The sequence below is a fragment of the Ostrinia nubilalis genome, chromosome 6, assembly GCF_963855985.1.
Source record: "Ostrinia nubilalis chromosome 6, ilOstNubi1.1, whole genome shotgun sequence".
Classification (NCBI taxonomy): Eukaryota; Metazoa; Arthropoda; class Insecta; order Lepidoptera; family Crambidae; genus Ostrinia; species Ostrinia nubilalis.
Window position 1 is genome coordinate 3,012,972 of NC_087093.1, and position 13,939 is coordinate 3,026,910.

Here is a 13,939-nt window from a genome sequence, read left to right on the forward strand (position 1 = left end):
GTGGATTCGCGCTTAGTGGGATTAAACTTCTATCCAAGGAAATACTATTGTATGAGAATGGTGTATGAATTTAACATGGAACATACAACACACATACAATGAAGGTTGCTTACACCATACAGCGATAATAGACCATATTTTGGCTCTATTGTCGCTGTCACTCTTGACAGAATCTAGAAAGTGACTCTTATAGATAGAAGAATAGACTTAAAGAAGAGGGGGTAAGGTTGACCGATACAAAAGAAATAGTCTCAAATACTGATGATACTGAGGCTGATCTCAACCAATAAGTATTTCAGTCATCAATTTAATACCGTCTTGATATCACGAACCTATTTGTTTGATACAACTATGAAGTTTCAGTATTAATTTGGACGGTTTACTAACTATTTAATTGTAATAGGAATTTTCGACACCAGTTTCTCGATCAATTTTAATGCTACTAATAATTGGGTTAATTATCGTAAAATTATTATAGAGGATTATTTTTAAATCATGTTAAGAGCCTTATTTAAAGATTTTCAACGTAGACAGATCTTGTAGATTTCAAGTGAGGCTAAAATAAATTCGACAAAACGCACAATTAGACCAAAAATTCAGTCAATAAGGTCTAAATTACCCCGCTGTATCGTATCCGCCTTGAACTTGATAAGGGTATTGATTGATTAGCATAATGAGTTTAATTAATAAATTATTCAATCGACGACGTAAGCCCGTGTGGGGAGCGCGTGTGATTTGTGTAACTTGTTTTATGCTGGTGTGATGCTGGTCAATTGTAGCGGGACATGGGTGCAGGTATGTAATTTTATTAAGCATGGGAAATGCATTTTATATGTATTAGAAGTTCTATACCAGTAGAACAATTTTTCTAAAGTAATGGTAGGGTTAAAATTTTACTGAGACGTGTAGAGACGCATTTTTAAGTCCTATTACAAAATAACTATGTTTGTGTTATAAAGTGTGGTACGATGTGCTACCGGCTACATTTCTTGATTATTTTAAAATAAATATGTATTTGACCCCACTATGGGTTTCCGAGGAACCTATGTAAGGGCACTTTCAAAATGTCATACCAAAGTAAAAGTTATAGAGCTAACGTGGGAGTAATTTTCCTTCCTATGTACAAATAAATTGGTGGGTCAGCTCTATTCTGCAGTGTCTGCTTAATATCTGGACTCAACTACACTTCTTCTTTTATCTCGTAAAACTGATCTTGCATGTGCCTGGTATTTATGTTTATCTTTGTAACTATTAACAGGTGTTCTTTTTATCTATTACGTATTATCATAGTGAAAATCTCGAAAGAATTAACATTTGCTACCTTAATAGTCTAGTATCTATGTGATACGATTAGAAATTACCTAGTAATTGATATCGGTCACTGAGTTATCTGATTTAATTACTTTGGATTAAGAATATTATAATTAATGTCATGGTTCTTAAGTTCTTATACTACAAAGCATTTAACAGCCGATTTGAAATTTAATTTAAAGTTTTGTTCAATAAGAGCAAATTGTTCTACTTAAGTGACGGGAGGAAAATGAAATTATGATAAATGATAGGTCTTAACTTCAAGGGATGTATAATGTACAGACCTACCACCGGATAAATATTATCTTCAAATGACTTTGAACTTTATCCCTTTAGCATCAGACTCAGGATTAACTGTCCATTTTGGTTAGTGTAGGTTCTGTCGACTGTTCTAATTTAATTATATCACTCCAGTATCTAATTATGAATATTTCAGTGAACTTTTGCTGAAGTTATATTAACATCTTGCCTTAAAATATGGTATTACATTTGGGTCAATCTTGCACGACAGGAGCATAGAATAATTTTAATGCGATAAATCTAAAAATCTTTCTCTCTCCTAAAATGCAGTGCCCGACAGGGTCCATAATTTTATTTTACCTTACCAATAACACCTTTTGTAACATTATGGAAGCAATAAACTATTGAGTATGGAGCAAAGTGATTTGCAGGAGAATATCAATGCACAGTCGAAAGCATTACGCATGTTTATTGCTAAATCGATCTTATTACAATGACATTAGATGTCATAGACTTCAGCTTCTTATGCTATTGTCCGTACATGAATAATGTACTGCAAAGAATTATCAGCTATGTCAACATTTCCCGAGTTTAATGTCTTTCCAAGTTTCCGGGCATAAAATTCTTCCGCACAATTTGATACATGCCTGTAATAAGTTATTAATGGTAAAATGTATGGAATTTATTTATTTTGGGAAAATAAAAGCTTATGGTTATGTAATACCCAAGACCAACGAACGGCCCTGACTTTGTGAGCTTCTTGAAATGTATTCTAGGCATTCGAATTCCAAATTTTTATTTTAAATACGAACCTAAATCGTGTAGGGGTTCGTAAACGATTTCTGAAATTTCGAATGCGATGGATTAACGAATGTTTCAAAATACTCGTACGTTGTTTATAAATTTATGATTTAAAAAATACGAATAGGTTCTAGTTTTATGTTTCGTTTTGTTACAGTCCTTTTACATTTAATCGATAGCGGCGTATCTGTTTGTATTGTCTGCCAATATCTGAATACCTCTCGGTACAATCTTAGTGTGTGTGTACTACAAATACAACACGTATTTGACGTCATGAGACAATATCTGACGTCATGTCGTGCTAAGTTTGACGACGTAGAGGCGGCGACCCGCTTTCAATATAGAGTTCTAGGCTACCGGTTAGATTTCTGGAAGGATTTGTTTGTTTGTCATAGCAAAGATGTAGTTTTTTTGAAGAATATTGGTCTTATAAAACCATCTGGACTTTTCCATTGCTTCCATAAATCTTTTACATTTACTATTATATTTACTTTATCAAGTAGGTAATCATTGAAACACCGCGTATATTAAAATGCACTCGAAATGTGATAAAATTAAGTAGATTAATTCTTGCACGCAATCTACATACACGTTATTTGCATTATCAAACTTTCGCGACCTTGAACTACAAATAATTACCTACATTTAATGCATAATGATACGATATTTCCAAAAAAAAATTGTTAGCACGTGGAACCCTAAAGCTCGCGAGGCGAGGCGTTTACGTTAAGGTGCGGATAAGTGTGCGTTGCAGTAGAGTTTCATACAAATAATACTTACTGACCGCCTCGAGTTGAAACGGTTACAATCCCTTTTCCGGTTGATGTTAAAATTACGAACACACAGAAACAAAAAACCTAGTTACCGTTATTGACAGAAAAAAGACGTTTCAAAAAGGATCAGTCAGACATTATGGTCGGTCACAATATGAAAAGATAATTTTGTATTTGTCGCTCACATTTTCGAAAGAAATCGAAAAGTAGGATTACGTCTGGGATCGGAATATCAGATGTTCAAATCAGATAATCTGGGCAGTTAGTAATCCGACTACAATACAACAAATCATTTGACCCATTGTAACACATATTAATTTCTCAGAACGAAAAGGATAATTCAAACAAGAAACCTGGAGAACGCTGACAGGTGACCGAGGCTGACCTACACCTAAAGGTCAGCAGATTAATATTAGCCACTTTAAATGTAAAAGATTTATGGAAGCAATGGAAAAGTCCAGATGGTTTTATAAGACCAATATTCTTCAAAAAAACTACATCTTTGCTATGACAAACAAACAAATCCTTCCAGAAATCTAACCGGTAGCCTAGAACTCTATATTGAAAGCGGGTCGCCGCCTCTACGTCGTCAAACTTAGCACGACATGACGTCAGATATTGTCTCATGACGTCAAATACGTGTTGTATTTGTAGTACACACACACTAAGATTGTACCGAGAGGTATTCAGATATTGGCAGACAATACAAACAGATACGCCGCTATCGATTAAATGTAAAAGGACTGTAACAAAACGAAACATAAAACTAGAACCTATTCGTATTTTTTAAATCATAAATTTATAAACAACGTACGAGTATTTTGAAACATTCGTTAATCCATCGCATTCGAAATTTCAGAAATCGTTTACGAACCCCTACACGATTTAGGTTCGTATTTAAAATAAAAATTTGGAATTCGAATGCCTAGAATACATTTCAAGAAGCTCACAAAGTCAGGGCCGTTCGTTGGTCTTGGGTATTACATAACCATAAGCTTTTATTTTCCCAAAATAAATAAATTCCATACATTTTACCATTAATAACTTATTACAGGCATGTATCAAATTGTGCGGAAGAATTTTATGCCCGGAAACTTGGAAAGACATTAAACTCGGGAAATGTTGACATAGCTGATAATTCTTTGCAGTACATTATTCATGTACGGACAATAGCATAAGAAGCTGAAGTCTATGACATCTAATGTCATTGTAATAAGATCGATTTAGCAATAAACATGCGTAATGCTTTCGACTGTGCATTGATATTCTCCTGCAAATCACTTTGCTCCATACTCAATAGTTTATTGCTTCCATAATGTTACAAAAGGTGTTATTGGTAAGGTAAAATAAAATTATGGACCCTGTCGGGCACTGCATTTTAGGAGAGAGAAAGATTTTTAGATTTATCGCATTAAAATTATTCTATGCTCCTGTCGTGCAAGATTGACCCAAATGTAATACCATATTTTAAGGCAAGATGTTAATATAACTTCAGCAAAAGTTCACTGAAATATTCATAATTAGATACTGGAGTGATATAATTAAATTAGAACAGTCGACAGAACCTACACTAACCAAAATGGACAGTTATATGGATGAAGTGTCAGACAGATGTCAAAACAATACCGGAAAGAAAACAAAGTGAACAGTGAAGTGAAAATACCTTGAATTGAAATAAAAAAAAGGATTAAAATAGTGACGGTATAAAACAGGCACGAACTGTAACATTGCGTTAGTACCCACAACTGGAGTTACAAATGGGAGGCGAAGTACACAATTTAAACAGTAGTGTGAAAATACACTGAAACACTATGACAACACTACTTCGATCTGCATGCCCGCTGCGTTTTGGATGCCCCTGGTTTCGGGATGGAAGCGTCAGCACTTGCGACGCGCGCCGCAGGCTCGGCTGCACGGCCTGCACGTTTCGGGACGGACTCCTGGGGCACTGGGGTGACTGTGCTGTGGCGCTCCATGAGCCTGTCTAGCTCCTCGCTGCTGGAGACTCGTTCGCGAGCGCCGTTTGGCAACTTAATGAACACATTGCCGTCCATGGACCACACACGCCTCATGCCAAAGTGCTTCCGCGCATTCAAAAACAGGGCTTGCCTTGTCCGCGTTAAAAACTCTGAGATCACAAATGGAGTACCTTTTAGCTGTGTCTTCTTCTTCCATACGAGAGAACGAGTTTCCCGACTGACGAACTTTAAGATGACTGGCCGACTGCGTCCCTCTTTGAATCTCCCGAGCCTATGACATGTAGAGATGGAGGCTGAAGCGATGTTGGGGAGTCCAAGATTATCCTTCAGTAACGTCAGGGTGGCTGACAGTGGGTCTTCATTGTCAACGTCGGGTACACCGGTGATGAGTAGAAACTTAATAGTTCAAAATATATTGGGAAAATTCCTGTGCTGTTGACATGACAATCTTTTAAGGAGTTATAATTACATTAGAACTTCTAAGGACTACAATTTTCTATAAATAATATGCTTGAAATTTTGACAGTTTTAGCAAACAAAACATGAGTATTTTTTATAACTACCTATCTGCAAGCGGCCGTAGATTATGTAGCCGTTAAGAATCCCTAATAGTTCAGCTAGAGCCAGAAGACTAATGACGTCACAGTAGAGCGAGTGCGAACGTCATGACAAGGACTAGAGCCAGATGACTCGTGTAGTGACGTCACAATAGCGCGTGGTTGGCGCGAGACATCGCACCTGTTTAATGAGTCTATTTCTCTTGTGAACTTGCGACGAGTAAAAATGGACGTGATGACGTCATGCAGAAAAACTTTGGGGCCATAATTTTTCCAGATCAAAAACGAGTTCTATTAATACTCAAAAAGGTTCCATATTCAGTAATTTCTTGGCGGTTGATGTAACTCGCTTAGTTATCAACAGGACTTTCACAACACATAATCTGACATATCTTAAGCAAACCAGGATCAGTAACCGGGACGGAAGCATGTAACCACATTCCTTATCGGACAACCAAGTTCATTGAAGCGTTGTTTAACCAACCTGGAAAATGTAGTGTGGTGTAACTACTTTTCTTTTTATTTCCTTTTGAAATTAATATTCTAAACATAATAAGATATTACCGTAAAAGTATTTATACGTTGGAATATAAAAGCAATTAGAAAATATACAATTATCTACTTTGATTGGATTTGATCATAAATAGATTTCATTGTCTCTATCTACGATTATACTAGTACGGAATTATGACTCCAATAATAGGAATCGTAGAAAGAGAATCATCAGTCTACTGACACGGATTAGAATCCCAGTTTAGTGTGAAGCCCAAATGGGCTGTCAATGCTGTCATGCATAAGTTTAGCTAGTTTAGCTACCAATCCCTACTGGTGGCAGATTGCTGCCAACATATTTTGAACTGAAAGCTGACTAAATAGGGTTTAAAACGAATGAAAACAGCTTTCCATCTATATTGGTTTAAAGGTCAAGTCAGATAAAATTGGACTTGACTTTTACGTACAGCAAATAAATTGATGTCTACATGAGGGTCGGTCGGTCACAGTGAATTGGGTCGGTAAAAAAGTTTAATTAAATCTTTGACCTTTTTAGCTTAAAAACCGTAATCATCAAAAATAATATATGATATTATTATGACTGGGTAGTGGATACCAATAACAAACAATTCAAAGACAAAACTTCTTAAAAAACGCTTCAATTTAGCCCTGAAAATTAAGTCACTTTTCAATTTGCTGCGTAATACGATTTTCAATATTATTATATGAAATTAATAAATAGTTAATTGACCTGGCAGAGACGTCATAACACAGAATTAGGTACTATCTGGGGATTGGTGCATTTTGACAGGTCAAAACGTATGTCAATTGACTGCGATGTCAAATACTTAATTTATGACGTCATAATTACTCAAAACAAAAGAAAAAGTTCCAATTTCGAATATCAAAGTCATATTTGGAACGTCTTAACGGCTCCCAGTTTACTAGAGACTATACAAGTCTTTGACGAGTGTCACTTGGTCGCGTGAATTGGGTCGCGCAAACTACCCTTTGGAAGTTTACATCTTTGCGCTTTCACGGCTCACTTGGGGATGGATAATTTAAATGGATTCCTTTGAGTTTTGTATGCAGAACTAATTTTACATTTAGATGTAGGTTAGTGAGTTTTGCAGGGCAATCTAATACCTCACTTAGACTCGTGATTTGGGCCATTGTGAGCGATTTGTGGTTTATCTTCCCACTTCAGCCACCCCAGATCCCTCCAGAAAACATTTAGATTATTTTAAATGTTGTTATTAGTAATTACCTGCTAATGTCAAATGCAGTTTTTTAATGCCCATGATATATTTTGAGAGAAGTAATGTTGCTGCATGATATTTGTGAAGCAATTCTTGGTCTTTAGGTTATGAAAAATATTAAACGATCGTAGAAAATGAGTGAACCGTAGCGCTGTAACGAAACAAATAGTAATTTATTCAGATTTTCATAATTATTGTATTTTGAGCATAACAATTTTCATAAGCAACACAAGTAAGAATTATGATGAATTATGACAAAGGTAACCGAATTTCTTTCGCCACTTCTTCCCAGCACTAGCCCATAAAAAAAATTTTGTCCCGATTCGGGACTCCCGAAGCGGTGGTAGGGCAAGCTCTATTTGGGACGTGTATAAGCGTCTTGAGGGCGTAGTGTGTGTTTACGTTAAACGCATTCGATGTCGACCGCGTAAAAAAGTGTCATTAAATGTATGACGGATTGTACAGCGCTCCTAGCGGAAACTTTCAAGAACTAAAATCTTCATACATTTTTTTAACGCGCTCACTATTGACGATGTTGGATGTAAACTCACACTAAGCCCTCTGGAAAGGGCTTATGTACTGAATGAAAGTTTTGACTTTGACTATGTGCGATAGTCTCTACATACCTGCTAGCTTTAAAAAAATAAATATACTAAGAACAATGCGACTAAACGTTCTGAATCTTTTAGTACATACTATAACTTTATTAATAATAATAATAATAATAATAATAATAAAAATGCTTTATTTCCTCACCACAACAATCATTACAATATTTTTAATACAATTTAGACTTATAGTAGAATTCGATTATTGTGGGAGACTGATGCCTAAACTAAGCTAAAAGAAGCTTGTATTTCAGGTCATCAGGCCCCCTCCACAAACCAACTTCCCAAAAAAAAAAAATACATCTATACTAATATTATAAAGAGGAAAGATTTGTAACTATTTTTGTATGTTTGTAATGAATAGGCTCAAAAACCACTGAGTGGATTTTGATGAAACTTTACAGTACTATTGTTCATAATCCAGAAAAACACATAGGCTATAATTTATGACGATCTGTGACAAACGAAATTTCACCCGTGCGAAATCGCGGGCGGAAAGCTAGTATTATATAAATATAGAAAAAAGAAAACAAAGTATAAGGATAGATAGAGGTTATTGCAACAATCAGTTTTACAGTGTCAAAAGCAGAAACAGTTACACTCAACTCGCTTGTTTAAATACGTCTAAAGTGGTACATTTAATAGCATTTCTGTTTCATTATAATTTAGAGTATTTAGCCATTCAGAAGTTAACACTTTACATTTCACTTTCGTTAGCGGGTATATTGTAAGAATTTTATTGATTTTATTATAAAGGAATCCGCCAAGATAGCAAAAGAACTTCTGCGAAAAAGATGTTGAGAACTTGTGAGTTCGTCGGTCCACTGGCAGTTGACGCCTACGTGGTGAACTTTTAGAGGGGTTTTTGTAAGGGACAAGGATGTGTTGCTTGAGCACTATATGCAATATAAACAGTTGGCGCACTGTTAGGACCTTAGCTTGGGTATACAATTGGAACGTGGGATGTCTATATGTGTGAAAGTAGGAGACCTTGAGAATAGCTCGTTGCGTTCTCTCAAGATCAATGAGGTTTGTTTTGGGCGAGCCTCCCCAGGCAGTGATGCAGTAAGTAATCAGTGACTGCACTAGTGCAAAGTAGACCGATTTGCGCACGAACTCATCAGCAACGTGTCTCAGAGTTCTAAAAACATAAATCATTTTTCTGAGCCTACTGTTGAGAGAGTTGATGTGTTCCTGGAATCTGAGATGTTCGTCGATATAGACTCCCAAGTACTTGATACTCTCACAACGGTTTAGATAAGGACAGGAGCAGGTACCATGTCCTGGCATAAGACAGGAATGAGCAGTCAGAGCAAGATTAGGTGATGAGTCAACTTGTTTTTTTATAGTAAAAGAAATAAATTTGGTTTTGTCGGCATTTAGGGTCAGCACATTATTTTTTAGCCATTGCGTTACAAGATTCATTCCATGCTGAGCATTTCCGTATACCTCTTCCCATGTTTTGGCTTTGAATAATAGGACTGTATCATCTGCGAAAATTATGGATTTTCCGTTAGGTAGCTTAAGCCCTCCCAGTTCGTTAATGTAGATTAGAAAAAGTGTGGGCCCTAGCACACTGCCTTGGGGAACTCCATAATTGACAGTGCGCTCATCGCTGATGACATCATCTACTTTAACTCGCTGGGTTCTCTCACTTAGATAGCTCTCGAAGAGTCTCAACTGCACATCCCGTATTCCCATGCCTTCCAATTTACTTAGCAGAATCGGGACAGAGACCGTGTCAAATGCTTTTGCCAAGTCCAAAAATATTCCCAATACTTTATGTCCACTATCTAGGTTTCTAACAATGTAGTCAGTCAGGTCATGCACAGCGTCAGAAGTGGACTTTTCGGCACGGAAACCATATTAGAGTCGTCCTAGACGGAGGTCCTACGGAGAGGACATTTAGTTTATAAATCATGCATGACACGTTTCACAAGGAACTCTGACAATAGGCCATCGGCCATCTTACTTTTCCTGTCTCTGACTGGCCATAAGAAATGCTTGGCAAATGTAACGCTATATCTAATGTAATAAGAAAAATACTGGTATATACGGGTGGTTACTTTATAAGTACATAATGATAAAGCTCTACTTGCTATATGTATAGTAACAAAAAAAATCACTGAATATCATGTTCGCAGCCATTTGCTTTGTTTCGGAACTTATGGGTACTTATAAATTAAGCGAATGACCTACAATATGTTTCTAGTTGTGTATTTAACGAAAGAACCTACTTATATTATTACAATAGATTTCTATTGCTTATTTATTATTGCTGTTTTCTCGTACACCTACAAACAAAATTATTATTTTATTTTTATTGACCAAAGCACTTACCAGTTAACATTTAACTGCATAATAGTGTATTTAATTTTATAACCCGTTAAGCGGAACGGAACTAAGGTAAGTGTGCCTTTTAGAATACTTAGAACGATTGTGAAGTTCATTGAACCCTGTAACCCAAGTATTTTCAAGTATTTTATGTATTTTCATAGCTATTAGATATTTTCAACGATAGTTACTTGTGCAAAATGGTAGCGTCATTTCTTAACACCGTTAGTTTTTTTTAACAATAAATTAATTTTATGTAAACAAAGTTATTTAGGAGTTGTGTATGGGTGCTTCTCACGCGAATTCTCATAAACTACTTTTAGGCCGATAAGATTTCATAGTGCCTATTCTTAATCTTGAACTCAAGGCAAATCTGTTGTTCTATACGAGATCAAATCAGAAACGAACTGAAGTCACCGACATAGCCCGACGGATTAGCAAGCTGAAGTGGCAATGGGCAGGGCACATAGTACGCAGAACTGACGGCCGATGGGGCAGCAAGGTTCTGGAGTGGAGGCCACGTACCGGAAAACGCAGCGTGGGACGTCCACCCACAAGGTGGACCGACGACCTGATAAAGGTAGCAGGAAGGCGCTGGATGCAGGCCGCTACCAACCGTGCGATGTGGAAGTCATTGGGGGAGGCCTATGTTCAGCAGTGGGCAGTGGGCCTACGTTCTAAAGCTGAAATGATGATTAAATCTGTTGTTCATGACTACATGAAATGATGCGGGTTGGGTCTACTTTGACATGACCGCTAACCGTAGAACCCATCCAGTGTGGCAAATCCTTTAATTTTCAAAATAATTCATCGTCATTCGTGTTTCTTCTTTCAATCACTATGTCCTATAGGATATAATAAAATTGTCACATACTTGCTAGCTTTTATGTTCTAAAACTTGACTGCCTTTATTTTAGATTGAGCATGCTCAATTTGCATTAGACACTCTGTCAAACGTCGCTAGTGCATTTTCCACAATGTCCTCACTTAGCGTTCAAGTTTAATTATTCCAACCACATTAAATTTAAGCCTTGGCTTCATTAGAATAAGGAGCGCTATCGTTTAAGGCAATGCAAATTAGCGATACTCTTAGGCTTTAGGTCTAAAGTATACAGTCAGTACATTAGACTGTACATTTTCGTTACAAAATGAGATCTATTACAGCTACTTAAGACGGGTGTTACTTTGACGTTCCCTCTGTATGTACATTTTGCTTGGAGCTTTAAATTCACTGTTGGATGCTTTTATTGGCCAAGTGGACCGATGGCGACTTAGTCAATAAAATTAAATTTTGATTGCAAGAGTGATAACGGTTAAAGCCCCAGTATAATGAGGGCATGGCAATCGTAATAATAATAAAGACACTGAAAGTGAAAATGTATGTTACATTTTAGATCTATTAATGGCATTTAATGACTTTGAAGAATTTGTTTGTTACAGTAATTCCACTGAAAAATTTTTCCATTGTAATAAAATGTTTTGAACTTTAGCCCTAACAATTCTGAACTACTCGGAATTAGCCTACAATTAAACCAATCAATACAATACTAAAATAGGCATTACATAAAGTATTCGTTTGAATTACCCGTTTAGAACAGTCAGCGTCAAACAGTTCGTGACACCTAAAGTAGCCAAAAAGTTCGCAATACTTCATTGTTACAATGGAAATAAGGTTCTGTTGTCAACTTTTGGCTACTTTAGGTGTCACGAACTATTTGAAGCTGTCAGTACTTGCGTACTATTGAGCAAAGCGTTAAGCTTTTATAATTTACTAGCTTTTGCCCGCGGCTTCACTCGCGTGAAATTTCTTTTGTCACAGATCGTCATAAATTATAGCCTATATGTTATTCTGGGTTATAAACAATAATACTGTAAAGTTTCATCAAAATCCGTCCAGTAGTTTTTGCGTGAAAGAGTAACAAACATCCAGACATCCAGACATCCAAACTTTCGCATTTATAATATTATAAAGTAAGGATAAGGATAGTACCTACTAATCTTTACTGTATTGTTGGAGGGCATATCAAGCTCACACTATGGCATTTTATGTCGTTGTAATAGAAGTGATTTTGCATTAAAAATGTATAGTCTGATGTGCTAGTGGGCGACCCCCGTTTATTTTTGGAAGTAAAGCATCGAATATTTCAGACTGAGCGCGTTGGTGTGAAATAACGAAGTTAGAACGATCGGACTTCGTAACTTGATCGTAAAATATTACTATCGGCCTTTTTTGCGTCGATGTCGGTCGGTGAAATGGCCTATGAATTTTCAGAATCAAATCAGTGCAGAGATTTGTTGAAACAAATATATGGCTAAATTAATGCAGATTAAGGTTAACGTTAAAATAGTCTTATAATGGCTAACTGAAGATGATGATCTGGCTAAGACAAACGTACACATACTGTCGTAGTACTTGGATATGTTAGTAGATATAATGAAGAGTATTCTGACTTTGAGTGAAAGAATAGAAAAATATTTAACGCTTTAATTTTTCTTCAACTTTTAACTAATTAATTTTCACATGACACGAAATACTCGTCAAGTAAATTGACCCAGTTTATTCGAAGGAACGAAAAATACTCCTCGCACATACGGTTCCCCTAATGAGAGCCGCCCAGGCCTTCATTAAGGACCCTTAAAGCCTAAACAAGCTTTGGCCCGCATTACGCCGATCCTGCTCTCGACCCATGAAGATGGATTAGATAGACCCATGTCTACCGTCAGAAGTAACATTAGACTACATTCTCGTTGCAAAATAGCACTCAATGAAAACTACATAAGATGCCACTGTGTTTAGCATGAGGTTATATAACTAGCTGTCATCTGGTGAGAAATATTAACAGTCAATAAGATGCTTTTCCGCTGACTAAACGAAAACAAAAGACAAATCTTTCTTGTTTAATGTAGTTGAAATGTCAGCATCCATTAATCTTTTACAAAACCTTCTACTTGTTCTTTTCAATAATAATTAATAGCATCTACTTCTATACATCATCTAATTAGGTACATAATTTCTAGCATTACAATCAGGATAGGAAACCTGAAAAATTGTTTCACATCAAACAAAACAAAGATAGTAAAGTTGACTTTACATATCGAGAAAAATTGCTAACATCTTCTTCAGTCTTTACTCCCATTATTCACAATATCACAGTACACATTTAGTAGGTATAATAAAGAAAAAAACAATTGAATTGATAAAACGTCGATCAAATCAGTCGGATAGAGTCAATTAGGAAAAGTTTTTCTCAATAAATTGACAGAGTTGTTCTGAAAATGTTGTTGAGTTGTTTGAAGAAGTGTCGACGGTACTAGACAATAGCTGTCCTTTGCTCATTGTTCAGACGGCCATTATCCATCTTCGTTTACTTTTCGAACAGATTTAATAAGAGTAAATCTCTGTTTCAGTAGGATTGTAATCCCAACTTAATATTATAAATGCGAAAGTAACTCTGTCTGTCTGTCTGTCTGTTACGCTTTCCCGCTTAAACCTCGCAACCGATTTTGATGAAATTTGGCATAGAGATAGTTTGAGTCCCGGGAAAGAACATAGGATAGTTTTTATCCCGGTTTTTGAAACAGGGA

The 13,939-nt window shown here is 36.3% G+C and overlaps 1 protein-coding gene across 1 annotated transcript in view; it reads left to right on the plus strand.

Moving 5' to 3' along the window:
• The first annotated feature begins 688 nt into the window (after nucleotides 1-688).
• The window catches only part of LOC135072426 (ATP-binding cassette sub-family G member 1-like), a 31,948-nt gene continuing 18,697 nt past the window's right edge, over nucleotides 689-13,939 (plus strand). The window contains exon 1 of the mRNA XM_063966326.1: nucleotides 689-795. Within this exon, the coding sequence (XP_063822396.1) occupies nucleotides 763-795 (33 nt within the window). The 5' untranslated portion in view covers nucleotides 689-762. The remainder of the gene's footprint in view (nucleotides 796-13,939) is intronic.